Below are 22683 nucleotides of genomic sequence, written 5' to 3' on the forward strand. Positions count from 1 at the left end.
TGCAGCAGACAGATGTTGGGTTTGTCAGATCTGCAGCAGACAGACGTTGGGTCAGTTATGCCTGCAGCGACAGACGTTGGGTCAGTTATGCCTGCAGCAGACAGACGTTGGGTCAGTTACGCCTGCAGCCGACAGACGTTGGGTCAGGTACGCCTGCAGCCGACAGACGTTGGGTCAGGTACGCCTGCAGCCGACAGACGTTGGGTCAGTTACGCTTGCAGCAGACAGATGTTGGGTCAGTTACGCTTGCAGCAGACAGACGTTGGGTCAGGTACGCCTGCAGCAGACAGATGTTGGGTTTGTCAGATCTGCAGCAGACAGACGTTGGGTCAGTTACGCTTGCAGCAGACAGACGTTGGGTCAGTTACGCTTGCAGCACACAGACGTTGGGTCAGTTACGCTTGCAGCAGACAGACGTTGGGTCAGTTGCGCCTGCAGCAGACAGACGTTGGGTCAGTTGCGCCTGCAGCAGACAGATGTTGGGTCAGTTACGCTTGCAGCAGACAGACATTGGGTCAGTTACATCTTGCAGCAGACAGACGTTGGGTCAGGTACGCCTGCAGCAGACAGACGTTGGGTCAGGTACGCCTGCAGCAGACAGACGTTGGGTCAGGTACGCCTGCAGCAGACAGACGTTGGGTCAGTTACGCTTGCAGCAGACAGATGTTGGGTCAGTTACCCCTTCAGCAGACAAATGTTGGGTCAGGTACGCTTGCAGCCGACAGACATTGGGTCAGGTACGCCTGCAGCAGACAGACAGGTGTTGGGTTTGTCAGATCTGCAGCAGACAGACGTTGGGTCAGTTATGCCTGCAGCAGACAGACGTTGGGTCAGGTACGCCTGCAGCAGACAGACGTTGGGTCAGTTACGCTTGCAGCAGACAGACGTTGGGTCAGTTACGCCTGCAGCAGACGGACGTTGGGTCAGTTACGCCTGCAGCAGACAGATGTTGGGTTTGTCAGATCTGCAGCAGACAGACGTTGGGTCAGTTATGCCTGCAGCAGACAGACGTTGGGTCAGTTATGCCTGCAGCAGACAGACGTTGGGTCAGTTATGCCTGCAGCAGACAGACGTTGGGTCAGTTACGCTTGCAGTCGACAGACGTTGGGTCAGTTACGCCTGCAGCAGACAGACGTTGGGTCAGTTACGCCTGCAGCAGACAGACGTTGGGTCAGTTACGCCTGCAGCAGACAGATGTTGGGTTTGTCAGATCTGCAGCAGACAGACGTTGGGTCAGTTACGCTTGCAGCAGACAGATGTTGGGTCAGTTACGCTTGCAGCAGACAGACGTTGGGTCAGGTACGCCTGCAGCAGACAGATGTTGGGTTTGTCAGATCTGCAGCAGACAGACGTTGGGTCAGTTACGCTTGCAGCAGACAGACGTTGGGTCAGTTACGCTTGCAGCACACAGACGTTTGGTCAGTTACGCTTGCAGCAGACAGACGTTGGGTCAGTTGCGCCTGCAGCAGACAGACGTTGGGTCAGTTGCGCCTGCAGCAGACAGACGTTGGGTCAGTTACGCCTGCAGCAGACAGACGTTGGGTCAGTTACGCTTGCAGCAGACAGACGTTGGGTTTGTCAGATCTGCAGCAGACAGACGTTGGGTCAGTTACGCTTGCAGCAGACAGATGTTGGGTCAGTTACGCTTGCAGCAGACAGACGTTGGGTCAGGTACGCCTGCACCAGACAGATGTTGGGTCAGGTACGCCTGCAGCAGACAGATGTTGGGTTTGTCAGATCTGCAGCAGACAGACGTTGGGTCAGGTACGCCTGCAGCCGACAGACGTTGGGTCAGGTACGCCTGCAGCCGACAGACGTTGGGTCAGGTACGCCTGCAGCAGACAGATGTTGGGTTTGTCAGATCTGCAGCAGACAGACGTTGGGTCAGTTACGCTTGCAGCAGACAGATGTTGGGTCAGTTACGCTTGCAGCAGACAGACGTTGGGTCAGGTACGCCTGCAGCAGACAGATGTTGGGTTTGTCAGATCTGCAGCAGACAGACGTTGGGTCAGTTACGCTTGCAGCACACAGACGTTGGGTCAGTTACGCTTGCAGCAGACAGACGTTGGGTCAGTTACGCTTGCAGCACACAGACGTTGGGTCAGTTACGCTTGCAGCAGACAGACGTTGGGTCAGTTGCGCTTGCAGCAGACAGACGTTGGGTCAGTTGCGCCTGCAGCAGACAGATGTTGGGTCAGTTGCGCCTGCAGCCGACAGACGTTGGGTCAGGTACGCCTGCAGCAGACAGATGTTGGGTCAGTTACGCTTGCAGCAGACAGACATTGGGTCAGTTACGCTTGCAGCAGACAGACGTTGGGTCAGGTCCGCCTGCAGCAGACAGACGTTGGGTCAGGTACGCCTGCAGCAGACAGACGTTGGGTCAGGTACGCCTGCAGCAGACAGACGTTGGGTCAGTTACGCTTGCAGCAGACAGACGTTGGGTCAGTTATGCCTGCAGCAGACAGACGTTGGGTCAGGTACGCCTGCAGCAGACAGACGTTGGGTCAGTTATGCCTGCAGCAGACAGACGTTGGGTCAGGTACGCCTGCAGCAGACAGACGTTGGGTCAGTTATGCCTGCAGCAGACAGACGTTGGGTCAGGTACGCCTGCAGCAGACAGACGTTGGGTCAGTTACGCCTGCAGCAGACAGACGTTGGGTCAGTCACGCCTGCAGCAGACAGATGTTGGGTTTGTCAGATCTGCAGCAGACAGACGTTGGGTCAGTTACGCTTGCAGCAGACAGACGTTGGGTCAGTTATGCCTGCAGCAGACAGACGTTGGGTCAGTTATGCCTGCAGCAGACAGACGTTGGGTCAGTTATGCCTGCAGCAGACAGACGTTGGGTCAGTTACGCTTGCAGCAGACAGATGTTGGGTCAGTTACGCTTGCAGCAGACAGACGTTGGGTCAGGTACGCCTGCAGCAGACAGATGTTGGGTTTATCAGATCTGCAGCAGACAGACGTTGGGTCAGTTACGCTTGCAGCACACAGATGTTGGGTCAGTTACGCTTGCAGCCGACAGACGTTGGGTCAGGTACGCCTGCAGCAGACAGATGTTGGGTTTGTCAGATCTGCAGCAGACAGACGTTGGGTCAGTTACGCTTGCAGCAGACAGATGTTGGGTCAGTTACGCTTGCAGCAGACAGACGTTGGGTCAGGTACGCCTGCAGCAGACAGATGTTGGGTTTGTCAGATCTGCAGCAGACAGACGTTGGGTCAGTTACGCTTGCAGCAGACAGACGTTGGGTCAGTTACGCTTGCAGCACACAGACGTTGGGTCAGTTGCGCTTGCAGCAGACAGATGTTGGGTTTGTCAGATCTGCAGCAGACAGACGTTGGGTCAGTTATGCCTGCAGCGACAGACGTTGGGTCAGTTATGCCTGCAGCAGACAGACGTTGGGTCAGTTACGCCTGCAGCCGACAGACGTTGGGTCAGGTACGCCTGCAGCCGACAGACGTTGGGTCAGGTACGCCTGCAGCCGACAGACGTTGGGTCAGGTACGCTTGCAGCAGACAGATGTTGGGTTTGTCAGATCTGCAGCAGACAGACGTTGGGTCAGTTACGCTTGCAGCAGACAGATGTTGGGTCAGTTACGCTTGCAGCAGACAGACGTTGGGTCAGGTACGCCTGCAGCAGACAGATGTTGGGTTTGTCAGATCTGCAGCAGACAGACGTTGGGTCAGTTACGCTTGCAGCAGACAGACGTTGGGTCAGTTACGCTTGCAGCACACAGACGTTGGGTCAGTTACGCTTGCAGCAGACAGACGTTGGGTCAGTTGCGCCTGCAGCAGACAGACGTTGGGTCAGTTGCGCCTGCAGCAGACAGATGTTGGGTCAGTTACGCTTGCAGCAGACAGACATTGGGTCAGTTACATCTTGCAGCAGACAGACGTTGGGTCAGGTACGCCTGCAGCAGACAGACGTTGGGTCAGGTACGCCTGCAGCAGACAGACGTTGGGTCAGGTACGACTGCAGCAGACAGACGTTGGGTCAGTTACGCTTGCAGCAGACAGATGTTGGGTCAGTTACCCCTTCAGCAGACAAATGTTGGGTCAGGTACGCTTGCAGCCGACAGACATTGGGTCAGGTACGCCTGCAGCAGACAGACAGGTGTTGGGTTTGTCAGATCTGCAGCAGACAGACGTTGGGTCAGTTATGCCTGCAGCAGACAGACGTTGGGTCAGGTACGCCTGCAGCAGACAGACGTTGGGTCAGTTACGCTTGCAGCAGACAGACGTTGGGTCAGTTACGCCTGCAGCAGACAGACGTTGGGTCAGTTACGCCTGCAGCAGACAGATGTTGGGTTTGTCAGATCTGCAGCAGACAGACGTTGGGTCAGTTATGCCTGCAGCAGACAGACGTTGGGTCAGTTATGCCTGCAGCAGACAGACGTTGGGTCAGTTATGCCTGCAGCAGACAGACGTTGGGTCAGTTACGCTTGCAGTCGACAGACGTTGGGTCAGTTACGCCTGCAGCAGACAGACGTTGGGTCAGTTACGCCTGCAGCAGACAGACGTTGGGTCAGTTACGCCTGCAGCAGACAGATGTTGGGTTTGTCAGATCTGCAGCAGACAGACGTTGGGTCAGTTACGCTTGCAGCAGACAGATGTTGGGTCAGTTACGCTTGCAGCAGACAGACGTTGGGTCAGGTACGCCTGCAGCAGACAGATGTTGGGTTTATCAGATCTGCAGCAGACAGACGTTGGGTCAGTTATGCCTGCAGCAGACAGACGTTGAGTCAGTTACGCTTGCAGTCGACAGACGTTGGGTCAGTTACGCCTGCAGCAGACAGATGTTGGGTTTGTCAGATCTGCAGCAGACAGACGTTGGGTCAGTTACGCTTGCAGTCGACAGACGTTGGGTCAGTTACGCCTGCAGCAGACAGATGTTGGGTTTGTCAGATCTGCAGCAGACAGACATTGGGTCAGTTACGCTTGCAGCAGACAGATGTTGGGTCAGTTACGCTTGCAGCAGACAGACGTTGGGTCAGTTAGCCTGCAGCAGACAGATGTTGGGTCAGTTACGCTTGCAGCCGACAGACGTTGGGTCAGGTACGCCTGCAGCAGACAGATGTTGGGTTTGTCAGATCTGCAGCAGACAGACGTTGGGTCAGGTACGCCTGCAGCAGACAGACGTTGGGTCAGTTACCCTTGCAGCAGACAGACGTTGGGTCAGGTACGCCTGCAGCAGACAGACGTTGGGTCAGTTGCGCCTGCAGCAGACAGACGTTGGGTCAGTTACGCTTGCAGCAGACAGACGTTGGGTCAGTTACGCTTGCAGCAGACAGATGTTGGGTCAGGTACGCCTGCAGCAGACAGACGTTGGGTCAGGTATGCCTGCAGCAGACAGACGTTGGGTCAGTTACGCTTGCAGCAGACAGACGTTGGGTCAGTTACGCTTGCAGCAGACAGATGTTGGGTCAGTTACGCTTGCAGTCGACAGACGTTGGGTCAGTTACGCCTGCAGCAGACAGATGTTGGGTTTGTCAGATCTGCAGCAGACAGACGTTGGGTCAGTTATGCCTGCAGCAGACAGACGTTGGGTCAGGTATGCCTGCAGCAGACAGATGTTGGGTCAGTTACGCCTGCAGCAGACAGACGTTGGGTCAGTTAGCCTGCAGCAGACAGATGTTGGGTCAGTTACGCTTGCAGCCGACAGACGTTGGGTCAGGTACGCCTGCAGCAGACAGATGTTGGGTTTGTCAGATCTGCAGCAGACAGACGTTGGGTCAGGTACGCCTGCAGCAGACAGACGTTGGGTCAGTTACCCTTGCAGCAGACAGACGTTGGGTCAGGTACGCCTGCAGCAGACAGACGTTGGGTCAGTTGCGCCTGCAGCAGACAGACGTTGGGTCAGTTACGCTTGCAGCAGACAGACGTTGGGTCAGTTACGCTTGCAGCAGACAGATGTTGGGTCAGGTACGCCTGCAGCAGACAGACGTTGGGTCAGGTATGCCTGCAGCAGACAGACGTTGGGTCAGTTACGCTTGCAGCAGACAGACGTTGGGTCAGTTACGCTTGCAGCAGACAGATGTTGGGTCAGTTACGCTTGCAGTCGACAGACGTTGGGTCAGTTACGCCTGCAGCAGACAGATGTTGGGTTTGTCAGATCTGCAGCAGACAGACGTTGGGTCAGTTATGCCTGCAGCAGACAGACGTTGGGTCAGGTATGCCTGCAGCAGACAGATGTTGGGTCAGGTACGCCTGCAGCAGACAGATGTTGGGTCAGGTGCGCCTGCAGCAGACAGACGTTGGGTCAGTTACACCTGCAGCAGACAGACGTTGGGTCAGTTATGCCTGCAGCAGACAGACGTTGGGTCAGTTATGCCTGCAGCAGACAGACGTTGGGTCAGTTATGCCTGCAGCGACAGACGTTGGGTCAGTTATGCTTGCAGCAGACAGACGTTGGGTCAGTTACGCTTGCAGTCGACAGACGTTGGGTCAGTTACGCCTGCAGCAGACAGATGTTGGGTTTGTCAGATCTGCAGCAGACAGACGTTGGGTCAGTTACGCTTGCAGCAGACAGATGTTGGGTCAGTTACGCCTGCAGCAGACAGATGTTGGGTTTGTCAGATCTGCAGCAGACAGACGTTGGGTCAGTTACGCTTGCAGCAGACAGATGTTGGGTCAGTTACGCCTGCAGCAGACAGATGTTGGGTCAGGTACGCCTGCAGCAGACAGATGTTGGGTTTGTCAGATCTGCAGCCGACAGACGTTGGGTCAGGTACGCCTGCAGCAGACAGACGTTGGGTCAGGTACGCCTGCAGCCGACAGACGTTGGGTCAGGTACGCCTGCAGCCGACAGACGGGTCAGGTACGCCTGCAGCCGACAGATGTTGGGTCAGTTATGCCTGCAGCAGACAGACGTTGGGTCAGTTACGCTTGCAGCAGACAGATGTTGGGTCAGTTACGCTTGCAGCAGACAGAAATTGGGTCAGTTACGCTTGCAGCAGACAGACGTTGGGTCAGTTACGCTTGCAGCAGACAGGCGTTGGGTCAGTTACGCTTGCAGCAGACAGACGTTGGGTCAGTTACGCTTGCAGCAGACAGATGTTGGGTCAGTTACGCTTGCAGCAGACAGACGTTGGGTCAGTTACGCTTGCAGCAGACAGATGTTGGGTCAGTAACGCCTGCAGCAGACAGACGTTGGGTCAGTTACGCTTGCAGCAGACAGGCGTTGGGTCAGTTACGCTTGCAGCAGACAGAATTTGGGTCAGTTACGCTTGCAGCAGACAGACGTTGGGTCAGGTACGCCTGCAGCAGACAGACGTTGGGTCAGTTACGCTTGCAGCAGACAGGCGTTGGGTCAGTTACGCTTGCAGCAGACAGATGTTGGGTCAGTTACGCTTGCAGCAGACAGATGTTGGGTCAGTTACGCTTGCAGCAGACAGATGTTGGGTCAGTTAAGCTTGCAGCAGACAGACGTTGGGTCAGTTACGCCTGCAGCAGACAGACGTTGGGTCAGTTACGCCTGCAGCAGACAGACATTGGGTCAGGTACGCTTGCAGCAGACAGACATTGGGTCAGGTACGCCTGCAGCAGACAGACGTTGGGTCAGTTACGCCTGCAGCAGACAGACGTTGGGTCAGTTACGCTTGCAGCAGACAGATGTTGGGTCAGTTACGCCTGCAGCAGACAGACGTTGGGTCAGTTACGCTTGCAGCAGACAGACGTTGGGTCAGTTACGCTTGCAGCAGACAGATGTTGGGTCAGTTACGCTTGCAGCAGACAGACGTTGGGTCAGGTACGCCTGCAGCAGACAGACGTTGGGTCAGTTACGCTTGCAGCAGACAGACGTTGGGTCAGTTACGCTTGCAGCAGACAGACGTTGGGTCAGTTACGCTTGCAGCAGACAGATGTTGGGTCAGTTACGCCTGCAGCCGACAGACATTGGGTCAGGTACGCCTGCAGCAGACAGACAGGTGTTGGGTTTGTCAGATCTGCAGCAGACAGACGTTGGGTCAGGTACGCCTGCAACAGACAGATGTTGGGTCAGGTATGCCTGCAGCAGACAGATGTTGGGTCAGGTATGCCTGCAGCAGACAGATTTTGGGTCAGGTGCGCCTGCAGCAGACAGACGTTGGGTCAGTTACGCCTGCAGCAGACAGACGTTGGGTCAGTTGCGCCTGCAGCAGACAAACGTTGGGTCAGTTACGCTTACAGCAGACAGACGTTGGGTCAGTTACGCTTGCAGCAGACAGATGTTGGGTCAGTTACGCCTGCAGCAGACAAATGTTGGGTCAGGTACGCTTGCAGCCGACAGACATTGGGTCAGGTACGCCTGCAGCAGACAGACAGGTGTTGGGTTTGTCAGATCTGCAGCAGACAGACGTTGGGTCAGGTACGCCTGCAACAGACAGATGTTGGGTCAGGTATGCCTGCAGCAGACAGATTTTGGGTCAGGTGCGCCTGCAGCAGACAGACGTTGGGTCAGTTACGCCTGCAGCAGACAGACGTTGGGTCAGTTGCGCCTGCAGCAGACAAACGTTGGGTCAGTTACGCTTACAGCACACAGACGTTGGGTCAGTTACGCCTGCAGCAGACAGACGTTGGATCAGTTACGCTTGCAGCAGACAGATGTTGGGTCAGTTACGCTTGCAGCAGACAGACGTTGGGTCAGTTACGCCTGCAGCAGACAGACGTTGGGTCAGTTGCGCCTGCAGCAGACAGACGTTGGGTCAGTTTCGCCTGCAGCAGACAGACGTTGGGTCAGTTACGCCTGCAGCAGACAGATGTTGGGTCAGTTACGCCTGCAGCAGACAGACGTTGGGTCAGTTACGCTTGCAGCCGACAGACGTTGGGTCAGTTACGCCTGCAGCAGACAGACGTTGGGTCAGTTGCGCCTGCAGCAGACAGACGTTGGGTCAGTTTCGCCTGCAGCAGACAGATGTTGGGTCAGTTACGCCTGCAGCAGACAGATGTTGGGTCAGTTACGCCTGCAGCAGACAGATGTTGGGTCAGTTACGCCTGCAGCAGACAGACGTTGGGTCAGTTACGCCTGCAGCAGACAGACGTTGGGTCAGTTACACTTGCAGCAGACAGACGTTGGGTCAGTTACGCCTGCAGCAGACAGACGTTGGGTCAGTTGCGCCTGCAGCAGACAGACGTTGGGTCAGTTACGCTTGCAGCAGACAGACGTTGGGTCAGTTTCGCCTGCAGCAGACAGATGTTGGGTCAGTTACGCCTGCAGCAGACAGATGTTGGGTCAGTTACGCCTGCAGCAGACAGACGTTGGGTCAGTTACGCCTGCAGCAGACAGATGTTGGGTCAGTTACGGCTGCAGCCGCAGATGTTTTTCCAACCCACAGCGGTAACTTTAAGCGTCATCTTTCTTTTCCAGGTGTCTCACAACATTTTCCGGACCCTTCCGCCCAGCGACAGCAACGAGTTTGACCCTGAAGAGGATGAGCCGACACTCGAAGCCTCCTGGCCACACCTACAGGTGGGTTGTGTGTTTCTCTCTTAGTTACGTATGATCCACACCGTGTGGGGTGAACAGATCCGTGGGTTTCCATTCAGTCTCTGGTTGCTCTCAGCTCTCTCATGATAATAAATCATCTGTTGGTCTTGATCGTCTGTGAAAGAGGCTGTGTATCCCTGCATGGTCACCTGCTGACCAAGCCGTACGAAGCTTCCAATATTATTAACTTGTTAATTCAACCGGGGTTGATAATACCAAACCCCCCAGATGGGGATGTGTCCGCTGCCGGTGCCGTGGTTATTTACCTTCATGAAGCCACAAGGGGAAAGATCTTTGAATCTGTTGTTGAATGCTTAAAACTGAAATGACTCCTGAAGTTCAGTAGCTTTAATAGTTACTGACTTGCACTGACTTTTAACTTTTGTTAAAAGCAGCTTCTCTTTGGCTTTGTTGTCATGCTTTCGCTGCACACACAGCCAGAAACATCCAGGGTTTTCTGTCTCTTTGTTTTCTTTTTTAATATGCAGCAGCCTCTCATATTAGCAGATTAGTCAACCTCCTCTTTGCTTTTTACTGATCCACCTCAGGACACCTTCAGCTGCAGATCAAACGGAGTATCAGCCAGTATATTCTTCATCTGATGCTGATGCAGCTCATTCAGGAGCTACAAATGTTGGATGTTTTCTTCTTTTTCTTTTCTTTATAACCAAGCAGAACTCCTGTGCAGGTGGTGTTGCATAGACAGGAAGCAGCAGCAACTCATCCAGCTTTTCTGCTTCATGTTGCGTAGACATGGTGAAAAACTCTTAAATGAATGAAGATTCTAGAAAACATTTACATATGATCAAATTCCACCATATTGCACATTTTACTGCTAATTCCAGTGTCTGGCATTCTCGCCTGTGTCGTTCTGCACTGAACTGCAGGTCTAAGGTTTGCCGTTTCCAAACCACAAACTGATACAGCGCACAGCAGATCGGACAGCCCACCCTTCTCTGGACTTATTAGCACGCTGTCAGCTCCGTAAAGAGGAAACTCACAATAATAGATGCAGATTGGCATTCAGAGAGAGAAGTCCTTCACTCTGGGCTGGGAATTGTCAGGCACACCAGTTCCACACTTTAAGCTTATATGCTCCTTTTCTTTTTCCCTCCTCTCTCCAGTTGGTATACGAGTTCTTCATCCGGTTCTTGGAGAGTCAGGAATTCCAGCCAAGCATTGCCAAAAAGTACATAGACCAGAAGTTTGTCCTACAGGTGAGTAGTCCTCTGATCCTCTGTAAGGTCCCAGTCCCTCCGTCTCTCCCCTTCTGTGTAAAAATTCCCTCTTTCTTCCATCTCTGTCTCGCTGTGTGCAGCTCTTAGAGTTGTTCGACAGCGAGGATCCTCGGGAGAGAGACTATCTGAAGACAGTCTTGCATAGAATCTACGGCAAATTCCTGGGACTGAGGGCTTTTATACGAAAACAGATCAATAATATTTTTCTACGGTGAGTAAAACATGGAAACAGTTAGTTTATCAGACCTGCCTCCGTCAGACGAGCAGGTTTCAGCAAGTTAAACGGTCAGGAGACGCAATCGTGGCGCTCTGCGGCCTTCAACACAGCTGGATGACAACAGACTGGACTCCTGTTTGTTATCCACTGCTGTGAATACATGTTTAAAACATCAGTTCCTCCAGTGCTGCCCCAACAACCTGATGAACACAAAAACACAGTTTTACATTTTTCCTGTCATAATATTTAATCATGTTTTATGTATATTTTGAGTGAGTCTTGTGAATGTGTGACTTCAGTTACGCTGCTAGCTGTTTCTGACAGACACACCCGATCGAGTAGTCTTTTGATTTATTGTCTTCTGCTTCTGTTTTCTGGTCTTCCCTGTCCTCCTCTGTCGGCTCTGCAGTTTTGTTTATGAGACGGAGCATTTCAATGGGGTGGCGGAGTTGCTGGAGATCTTGGGGAGGTATGTGAAAGCCTAAAAGGCCTCAGACCTTCTGCACAATCACAGCTGGACAGTCCAGAGAGTATGGAAGTGATTCTGTAGCATAACAGAAAGGCTTTTTTCCATTTTTAGAACATACCTGCTTTTTTCTTTACTAAAAAAAAAAAAAAAAACGATGAATAAATAATCTAAACTGCAGTTTCTTTTTCTTTGAGACTGCTCGTAGCTTCATTAAAATGATGAAAAAAGGACATTTAAGATTAAATTTTCAAAGCATTCCCAGCAAACGTGCCAAAATTCAATTTGAAATGTAAAACATGGTGATGCCGAGATCCTCCGCTGCTGCTAACGCTTTAGGATAACAAAGGTTTCTGCTGCATTGAAAATGATTAATACACGTCGCTGCATCTCTCAGAGTGATTATAATACATGCGACCAGGTTCAGCATGTTGGTGGCCACATTGAAGTAGGAGGATTCAAGTCGCGGTCTCTGTCGGGCCGGTCTCTGACGGGCACATGGCACAGTGGTTAGTACTGTGGCCTCACAGCAAGAAGGTCGCTGGTTCGATCCTTGGCTGGTGGCCAGTCAGTGGCCTTTCTGTGTGGAGTTTGCATGTTCTCCCCGTGTATGCGTGGGTTCTCTCCGGGTTCTCCGGCTTCCTCCCACCATCCAAAGACATGCATGATAGGTTAATTGGTCACTCTAAATTGCCCCTAGGAATGAGTGTGAGCGTGAGTAGTTGTGTGTCTCTCTCTGTGTGGCCCTGTGATGGACTGGCGAGCTGTCCAGGGTGTACGCTGCCTGTCGCCCAAAGCCAGCCGGGATAGGCTCCAGCTTCCCCGCGACCCTGAATTGGATTAAGCAGTTCAGAAATGAAGGAATGTTCTACAGATGCTACAATGCTAAAACCATTCTGTTTTAGTTTGTAGCGTTTGTTTATTTGAGTCAAATAATGCAGCTTTCACAATGAAATGAAAAAAGCATTTCTGCTAATGGATATTTATTTTCACTTTGACCTTTTTAATTGAATTTTTGTGCATGTTTTGAAATATGAATATTAAAATTACTGTCTTTATTATTTCAATTAAATTACAAAATGAGCAGTCATGAAGAAAAAAAGAAAATGCGCTTTGGATTCTTTACTATTGATTTTATTTATGAGTAAAGAAAATGCAGCTATATTTTGAAAATTAAAAGCATTTCTGTTCATCCATTTTAATGTGAATTATGGTACAGAATCGCTTCAATAAGAGAACTCAACTAAATGCTCACTTTCAGGCTTTTTGCCATTTTAGACTCTTATAGACAGTAAACAAAAAACACTGATACTTGTTCACAGAACAGCCTTACTTCTGTCTTCTTACATAATGAGGAAACTGAAATATTAACAGTTTTCTTCTCATTGCAACTTGAAACATCAGCAACTGAGGCAACAAAACACCTGAGAGGACAAAGCAGTCAAAAAGAGTCAAAGTACTTCAGATAAAACTTTACAACAATTGCAGCTGTACAGCGTGGTGCAGAGGAAGCATTACCATGGAAACACTTCATGATACAACAAATCTTATAAAACAAAAGAAGTCCATCTGGGTAAAATAGCTACGTTCTGCAGATTACGTTTGGGATAAATAAAGTAGTTTACATTTCATTAATTCAGTCTGGTCCTCTAGAGTTCACCATAAATCTGTTTTACCTCTCATTTATTCTGCTCCACGTCCAAATGATGTGAACACATTTACTTTTATAGCAGGTAACTTCCCAGATAGCAGAAAACGTCTCGTATAGCACTGCTCTAAATGGTGGAACAGATCATCTGTTTATTCACAGCCTTAGTCCTCACTTCAGATCAAAGACACCTTATCTTGTAAACAACAACAATAATCAGTCTATAGCAGAAAAGTTGAATATTCCAAACAGCCCCTTGGCTAACAAGAGGAAGGTCAGCATCCTAGCTTCTTAGCAGAGTTCAAGACAGAAGTTAGGAAACAAATGTTGAACAAGCCCAACAAACATACAGCAGGTGCCAACGTATCTTTATTTACTGCAGGATTGATCTGACTCATAAAAGTCATCGAGTAAATCATAAAGAATGAGACGGAGATAGTTTTATCTGTACATGTGCAGCCTGGAAGCTCCATCTTGTTTCTTTGCTTCATGTCGCCTCAAGGCTGCATCAGCCAATGAATAGTCTCCTTTTTGTCACTGATCTTCCACGTCTTTGATGTACGCTCACAGCGAAGCTCTTTCATGTTCTGTCGTTTTAATTTATTATTTTGTCTCTTCTTTCTTCTCAGTATAATCAATGGTTTTGCTCTGCCTCTGAAAGCAGAGCATAAACAGTTTCTGGTCAAAGTATTGATTCCCCTCCATACTGTCAGGAGTCTGTCCCTCTTCCATGCACAGGTATGCCGACCGTCTCATTACACCATTTTATCTCATGTCTCTTCATATTAAAGTTTAGAGCTGAAATAACGAGTTATTTACACGTGCTTTGTCGTATTTTATACACCTGTGTTCAAAAATATTTCTGTGTTTTGATGTTTTTGCAGAGAAAGTAACAAAAACAAACAGCTGTAGAGTTTTAGTATTTGCCCAAACCAGGAAATTTAACCTCTTCATTCGGGAAGCACACAAACCACACATACAAAGTGTCAGTCTCATCAGAGTGGAAACCTCCGGAGGTTAAAAGTGAAGGCTATGCAAAAGTACATAAAGCTGCAGTTCCGCCTTCATCCACTAGGGGCTCCATAACAGAGCAAATCCCCATAGACTCCCATGTTAAAAAGACCAACTTCACAGCAGGAATAAACATGTTTACAGCAGGAATAAACATGTTTACAGCAGGAATAAACATGTTTACAGCAGGAATAAACATGTTTACAGCCGGAATAAACATGTTTACAGCCGGAATAAACATGTTTACAGCAGAAATAAATATGTTTACAGCAGGAATAAACATGTTTACAGCAGAAATAAACACGTTTACAGCCTGGTTCAAAAATCAATTTTAGGTTTAATAGGTCAGGTTTACGTTCATGACAACTGTGGGGGGAGTTAATTTTTTTTAAAATTTTGCCTGTTTAAACAGGTTTGACAGGTACCCGATCTCCCCCTTTTACCGTGGTTTTTAGCCGGTTAAAACCGTGACTTAGCTTTAGCCCGCTTACCTCCATTAGCTGGTTAGCTCCTGTTATCTCCAGGTTAGCTTTTAGCTACAGGCAGCTCGGAGTTCGCTCGATGTCAATCATCCACCATGACGCTCACAGCCCCCCTCTCAGCTCCACCTCTTTGCCCATATTTGTATTTTCCGGGCGAGATGACACGCATGTCCCTGCCAAGATGGTGACGGTAGGAACCGCCCACCGAGCTTCAATTCAGCTCTTCAGAAACCTACGGGTGACGTCACGGAGGCTCCGCCCATCTTTACTATATACAGACTATGGGTGACTCCCACTGGAGGGGAAAAACGACAAGTTGCGTTGCGGACAGACAGACTGGGTCACAGAAAAAAAACCCCTGTAATTTCTGTGCTTTAAAGCAGCTGCTTTTGCCACCCGACATAAGTAGGCTGTTTAATATTCAGCGGCGGATTCGGCGAATCCTAAGCAGGCCATCGACGTGCCTGCTGCACGCTCCTTTAATGTGTGGCTTCCTTTCAGGTGCGTTCAACATCCCCGAAGTTACGGTGGAGACGTCGGCTGCAGAAAAGCCTGCATGCCAACGAGATATGCGTCTGAATGCGGTTTGGGAATATTTTAGGTTCAAACGGAAAAATAAAGTTGAGTTGCAGCGATGCAAATGGAAGCAACGTGTGAAACTTCTCCTAACATTTAAAGGACAAACACGCGGATTGTTCTGTGACTTCAGGACCGACAGGTGATCCTGTAGTTCACCTGTTCACTGCGCTGTAATGTGGAAGGAAACGGCACATAGCCTTCACCTGCCTAGTAGTAAACCTACAGTAACCTGCACACACACAGACATAAAACATGGTCGATAAATGCATTTTAAAAAGATAAAATACGTTGTTAGAATATTTTAATAATTAAATGGCCTTCAGAAATTAACTGTTTTATTAAAGTCACACAAGCATGATTTTATACAGAGGCATCACGCCACTACTCATTTAATCTAAAAACATTGGAAAAGGAAATGAAACCATTCTATCATCCTACAATATTTTAATTTATTTAGACAGATGAGATCCAGTTTCTTTTTCTAGCTATGGACATACAATGTTTCATGTATAGTTTCCAAACACAAACCTGTTCAACAACGAGACTGAGTCAAATAAATCAACATTCAAAATAAAATAACCTTGTTAAATAAAATACTGAACCTTCTGGACTCTTGTTTTCTAGCTGAGGAAGCTACAAAGGTAAAACGGTGATACAACCAGCCAGCCGAGTTTCAGCAGCTAGTTTTATTTAACATGGTGCTTTTAATTTGAAAGTCATTGCTTTGTTTTACTGTTCTAAAAGACAGAAAGTTTCAGTCCCATGCCAGTTATTTATTTAGATTATTTATGTTATTATTCCCAAAGACTGTTTTAAAATGAAGGAAATATTGACATTAGTGTGTTTTTACTATAATACAAAAGGTACCAAAAGATATTGAAATGAAAAATAGTCACGGTATCTAAACAGAAACTTGGTATTGTGACAACTGTAGTAGAAATCCATCATATTACCATCAGAGTTATACCCAACTTTTTTTGTTTTGTTGAACAAATCTAATCTTTCAAAGTGAATGAAATGGTTGAAACACGACATTTTTAACTGTCTCTGTCGTCTTCCTGCAGCTGGCTTATTGCATCGTACAGTTCTTAGAGAAAGACCCAACATTAACAGAACCAGTGAGTATGACTTCATGACCAGTTTCTCCCCATGTTTACGTTCACAACAACCTTTAAAGTGTTTTCAGCAACGATGTAAATAAAGCGACGCGTCTCCTCATCCTCAGGTTATCAGAGGCTTACTGAAGTTCTGGCCGAAAACCTGCAGTCAGAAAGAGGTGATGCTCGCTGCTTGTTCCCCTTCCAGCTGTGTGTCGCATCTTCCCTAACCTCTGCCCTTATGCCCGGCTTCAGGTGATGTTCCTAGGAGAGCTAGAGGAGATCCTGGACGTCATCGAACCCACGCAGTTCGTCAAGATCCAGGAGCCACTTTTCAAACAGATTTCCAGATGTGTGTCCAGCCCACATTTCCAGGTCAGTGGCGGTATGATTGGCGTGGAGGTGTGTCAGTTTTACCGTTTGGTGTTAACGTCTGACTGTCTGGTCTTAGGTTGCAGAACGAGCTCTGTACTACTGGAACAACGAATACATCATGAGTCTGATTGAAGAGAACTCGAGCGTCATCCTGCCCATCATGTTCGCCAGCCTCTACAGGATCTCTAAAGAGCACTGGAACCCGTAAGTAGACCTGGACGCCAAGTCTGCAGCGTCTTTCAAACACGCCACACTCAGCTGCCATCGCAGGAAAACAGGAACATTATTTAACTTTCACTCCTTAAAACTGCCTGAGAAGAAGAAAAGGAGAAGAAGAGTCAACATGAGACTGTCTGTGGTTGTCTGGAGACATCTGGCAGGACAGCGAGGATGTAGATCTACGGCGAGGATGTAGATCTACGGCGAGGATGTAGATCTACAGCGAGGATTAGGATCTACGGCCAGGATGTAGATCTACGGCCAGGATGTAGATCTACGGCCAGGATGTAGATCTACGGCCAGGATGTAGATCTACAGCGAGGATTAGGATCTACAGCGAGGATTAGGATCTACAGCGAGGATTAGGATCTACAGCGAGGATTAGGATCTACGGCCAGGATGTAGATCTACGGCGAGGATTAGGATCTACGGCCAGGATTAGGATCTACGGCCAGGATGTAGATCTACACCGAGGATTAGGATCTACGGCCAGGATGTAGATCTACGGCGAGGATTAGGATCTACGGCGAGGATTAGGATCTACGGCCAGGATGTAGATCTACGGCCAGGATGTAGATCTACGGCCAGGATGTAGATCTACAGCGAGGATTAGGATCTACGGCCAGGATGTAGATCTACAGCGAGGATTAGGATCTACGGCCAGGATGTAGATCTACAGCGAGGATTAGGATCTATGGCCAGGATGTAGATCTACAGCGAGGATTAGGATCTACGGCCAGGATGTAGATCTACAGCGAGGATTAGGATCTACGGCCAGGATGTAGATCTACAGCGAGGATTAGGATCTACGGCCAGGATGTAGATCTACAGCGAGGATTAGGCTCTACGGCCAGGATGTAGATCTACAGCGAGGATTAGGATCTATGGCCAGGATGTAGATCTACAGCGAGGATTAGGATCTACGGCCAGGATGTAGATCTACAGCGAGGATTAGGATCTACGGCCAGGATGTAGATCTACAGCGAGGATTAGGATCTACGGCCAGGATGTAGATCTACAGCGAGGATTAGGATCTACGGCCAGGATGTAGATCTACAGCGAGGATTAGGATCTACGGCCAGGATGTAGATCTACAGCGAGGATTAGGATCTATGGCCAGGATGTAGATCTACAGCGAGGATTAGGATCTACGGCCAGGATGTAGATCTACAGCGAGGATTAGGATCTACGGCCAGGATGTAGATCTACGGCGAGGATTAGGATCTACAGCGAGGATTAGGATCTACGGCCAGGATGTAGATCTACAGCGAGGATTAGGATCTACGGCCAGGATGTAGATCTACAGCGAGGATTAGGATCTATGGCCAGGATGTAGATCTACAGCGAGGATTAGGATCTATGGCCAGGATGTAGATCTACAGCGAGGATTAGGATCTACGGCCAGGATGTAGATCTACAGCGAGGATTAGGATCTACGGCCAGGATGTAGATCTACAGCGAGGATTAGGATCTACGGCCAGGATGTAGATCTACAGCGAGGATTAGGATCTACGGCCAGGATGTAGATCTACAGCGAGGATTAGGATCTACGGCCAGGATGTAAATCTACGGGGAGGATTAGGATCTACAGCGAGGATGAAGATCTAGGGCCAGGATGTAGATCTACAAGCAGGGCGGACTCCTAGAGGTGGGATGTCGGACTAGTCCCCGTTCTAGACCAGGATCTGGAGGAAGTGTGCAGCAGCTGATCGTCTCGTCCTGTTCCGGACATTTGAGTCGTTTCCAGCGGACAGGATGGGTTTGGGTTGTACGTCTGACCTGGTTCTGTCCTCCTCCTCTCAGGGCCATCGTGGCGCTGGTCTACAATGTCCTGAAGGCCTTCATGGAGATGAACAGTACCTTATTCGATGAACTCACAGCCACCTACAAGTCGGACCGCCAACGGTAAGAAACCTCTTTCTGGATGTTTGTCAGCAGGAGTTTCCTTCACCCAGTCCAGAAACCCTGCAGGTGATTAGAAACACCAGACAGGGTTAAGAGCTAACGCTGGGTGGGAGCGTGTTGGAACAGATGTGTGTGTGTGTGTGTGTGTGTGTGTGTGTGTGTGTGTGTGTGTGTATATGTGTGTGTGTGTGTGTGTGTGTGTGTGTATATGTGTGTGTGTGTTTTCATTCACACCTTCATCTGGTTGTTTCAGTGAAAAGAAGAAGGAGAAGGAGCGAGAGGAGCTGTGGAAGAAGCTGGAGGACCTGGAGCTGAAGCGGGGCCTTAGGAGCGACGGGATCATCCCGACTTAACGAAGACAGCACTGCGCTCCCCCTCCCTCCTCTCCACCCGACTCCCCCCCCCCCCCCCTCCTCCACATCAGAGCTCCAGACTCAGGCCGTGGTCTCTGGATGGACACGGAGCGCCGCCGGTTCTTCTTCATTGTTTTTGTTTCTTATTGTTTCTCCTGTGTTTGTGCGACTTACTTTACAGTAGATTCATCACGTCCGTTTTCATTATTTCAACAGCACTGTAAATAATTATTTTTCTTTTTTTTTTTTCCCTTAAGCTGATATTATTGCAGACAGAAAAACAAAACAATAATAATAATAATAATAAAAAAATAAAAAAAAATAGAAAAAAATAGAAAATGAGAAAATGACTTGTATGGGAGGGGGATGTACCAACAAAAAAAGTCAAAACTTTTTGGACTGTGTGACATGAACTCCTGAAAAAGAAGAAAAACCAGACAAAGAGAAGATGGGTTGAATTTGAGCTTCATCCTCCTCCTCCTCTTCACTACAGTCCCACGTTGCTTTTCTTTTCCTGGTTTTCCTCTGTGTGTTCTTCTTGTTGCCTTCATCTTTCCGTTCTCCTGCCCTCCTGTTTGTCACATCTGCCTAGACCGAGACCGACTAGATGTAACGCAGAGGACGCCTCTCCTCTCCACATCCTTTTCTAAACAGGCAATAAACCAAACATACAGGGACTTCTTCAGTATTCACAAACATCCACTCAGTATTTACAAGTTCTGCTCCATCCCCGCAGAAGATGCTGAAACGTGTTTGTTATGTAAATTAGCCACGTCTGACAGAGTGCAAGTTGTACATGATTCAACGTTTAGGTCTTAATGGGTGGAGTCCAGGTTTTAGGGGAGAGGAAGACCCTCAGGAGTCCGGGCTTTAGGGGAGAGGAAGACCCTCGGGAGTCCAGGTTTTAGGGGAGAGGAAGACCCTCAGGAGTCCGGGCTTTAGGGGAGAGGAAGACCCTTGTTCACACATTATTCATCCAGTCTGATGACGATGATGATGATGATGATGTTAGTTGGAGCTCAGCAGGCAAACAGCCGTGATCTGGTCAGATGTCTCATCCATGCTGCTCCAACGGCAGCAGAACCGAACAAGTCTAAATCCTGCTTCATAAAAACCTGAAACTATGATGATGACCCCCCCGACGCCCCCCCACCACCTTACCATCCTTGCTGGATGTTTTAATCCTCCTGACGACCCAAACAAACCAGAAAAACCCGACTTTAAACCCAAATGCATGTAAACACACTCCGTTCATCTTGGCCCACCCCGTCCCCTCTCCATCTCTCCTTGTCTGACCTTTGACCCCCCCCCCCTTCCCCAAACCTACCAGATATGGTTGGTGACAGTCTGGAACTGGTACCATCCTGCGATCACTGAGACTTCCAGCGTTTCTCAGAGGAGCACCATCCTGTCCCCCGCCCCCCCATCCAGAGGGAGGGGGGGAGATTGATGTTCCAGTATTACAGCGGTGAGGAAGGACGAGTGTGTACATTGTAACTGAATGCAGTACTCTACTGTTTATCGTAGTATTTTAGCCTTGTTTTGCTTGGAGACGGTGGAGAGGAGTATCCAGTATATAAGAGGTATTATGGAACAAGACTACCTGCTATTTATGATAGTGTCTCCCCCCCCCCCTTTTAAGTCTGTTTTCTCTCTGTCTCACTTCCCCCGCTTGCTTTTTATCTTATTTTGGATATTTTGATGAAATTTCTTTTGACCATTGGAAATAGTTTTTTTAGTTGGGGAGGGAATGGGGTAGTAAAGGCAGGGGAATGTGGAGGGAAGGCATGGAGCAGACCACTTTGTCCTGTTTGGGACTACCTTTGACAGTGACCCCCCCTCGCCAGAATTACTGTGTGCTTTAGAACGGCCCAAATATAACATGATTTAAAGCTGAAAAAGGGTTGGAGAAATACAGATGTTTAATTATTTTAAAAAAATAAAGAGATATTAAATTAAACCTGTTTTGTGATAAAGTCCAGATGCTGATTTTCTTTATTTCCAGGCTGAGGAGCGTGAACACTCATTTCCTCTGGTTGCTAAATCTAAAGAAACAAGTAAAAAATCAGATTCTGACTGACGTCCAGATGGTGGCGAGCATTGTTGGGGTCAAAATGGAGGATGACCACATCTAAAAACAGTATATAAACCTCATCAGGTCATATTTAATCCCAGTAGAAGATAAAACCAGATGATGAAACACATTTTATCCACTGATGGAAAATCTACGTCGATTGTGAATCTGATGGTAGAAACACGTCTGTTAAAAGTTCCAGGTGGTGATTAACACTTTGTCCCAGGCATAGAGATTTCTTCTACAATGTAGATGAAGGATCTGAGGAGAATTTTCTGAATGTTTGGATCCAGTTTGTCTCAGGTTAAAAAGGTTTAGTCCGTCTTTCCATGTGAGGGGGTCTGAAATGCTCCTTTTACACCCAATCACCCTTACCCTGTTCCAGTTAAACCAGTCTGTTACTGGCCTGTCCCCGGTTAAACCAGTCACGTTAACTGGCCTGTCCCCAGTTAAACCAGTCATGTTACTGGCCTGTCCCCGGTTAAACCAGTCATGTTACTGGCCTGTCCCCAGTTAAACCAGTCATGTTACTGGCCTGTCCCCGGTTAAACCAGTCAGGTTACTGGCCTGTACCCGGTTAAACCAGTCATGTTACTGGCCTGTCCCCGGTTAAACCAGTCGCGTTACTGGCCTGTACCGGTTAAACCAGTCAGGTTACTGGCCTGTACCCGGTTAAACCAGTAGCGTTACTGGCCTGTCCCCGGGTAAACCAGTCTGTTACTCTCCTGTACCCAGCTAAACCAGTCATGTTACTGGCCTTTACCCGGTTAAACCAGTCATGTTACTGGCCTGTCCCCGGTTAAACCAGTCTGTTACTGGCATGTCCCCGGTTAAACCAGTCTGTTACTGGCATGTCCCCGGTAAAACCAGTCACGTTACTGGCATGTCCCCGGTTAAACCAGTCACGTTACTGGCCTGTCCCCGGTTAAACCAGTCACGTTACTGGCCTGTACCCGGTTAAACCAGTCACGTTAACTGGCCTGTCCCCAGTTAAACCAGTCACGTTATTGGCCTGTCCCCGGTTAAACCAGTCATGTTACTGGCCTGTCCCCAGTTAAACCAGTCATGTTACTGGCCTGTCCCCGGTTAAACCAGTCGCGTTACTGGCCTGTACCCAGTTGAACCAGTCTGTTACTATCCTGTCCCCGGTTAAACCAGTCATGTTACTGGCCTGTACCCGGTTAAACCAGTCTGTTACTGGCCTGTCCCCGGTTAAACCAGTCTGTTACTGGCATGTCCCCGGTTAAACCAGTCTGTTACTGGCCTGTCTCCGGTTAAACCAGTCACGTTCCTGGCCTGTACCCGGTTAAACCAGTCACGTTACTGGCCTGTACCCGGTTAAACCAGTCACTGGCATGTCCCTGGTTAAACCAGTCACGTTACTGTCCTGTACCCGGTTAAACCAGTCACGTTAACTGGCCTGTACCCGGTCAAACCAGTCGCATTACTGGCCTTTTCCCGTTAAACGAGTCATGTCACTGACCTTTCCACGGTTAAACCAGTCTGTTACTGGCCTGTACCGGTTAAACCAGTCAGGTTACTGGCCTGTACCCGGTTA

General features: G+C 49.2%; 1 protein-coding gene across 7 annotated transcripts in view; it reads left to right on the forward strand.

The window, feature by feature from the left end:
• The window catches only part of ppp2r5eb (protein phosphatase 2, regulatory subunit B', epsilon isoform b), a 58566-nt gene extending 37562 nt beyond the window's left edge, over positions 1-21004 (forward strand). For all 7 annotated transcript variants that reach the window (XM_079262247.1, XM_079262248.1, XM_079262250.1 and 4 more), the window contains 11 exons: positions 9342-9443; positions 10586-10678; positions 10780-10910; positions 11326-11385; positions 13660-13768; positions 16167-16220; positions 16328-16378; positions 16455-16574; positions 16651-16778; positions 18597-18698; positions 18952-21004. In XM_079262247.1, coding sequence (XP_079118373.1) covers positions 9342-9443; positions 10586-10678; positions 10780-10910; positions 11326-11385; positions 13660-13768; positions 16167-16220; positions 16328-16378; positions 16455-16574; positions 16651-16778; positions 18597-18698; positions 18952-19051 — 1050 coding nt within the window. In that variant the 3' untranslated portion in view covers positions 19052-21004. The remainder of the gene's footprint in view (positions 1-9341; positions 9444-10585; positions 10679-10779; positions 10911-11325; positions 11386-13659; positions 13769-16166; positions 16221-16327; positions 16379-16454; positions 16575-16650; positions 16779-18596; positions 18699-18951) is intronic.
• Positions 21005-22683: the final 1679 nt, after the last annotated feature.

This window comes from Telmatherina bonti, assembly GCF_933228915.1.
Source record: "Telmatherina bonti genome assembly, chromosome: 22".
Taxonomy (NCBI): Eukaryota; Metazoa; Chordata; class Actinopteri; order Atheriniformes; family Telmatherinidae; genus Telmatherina; species Telmatherina bonti.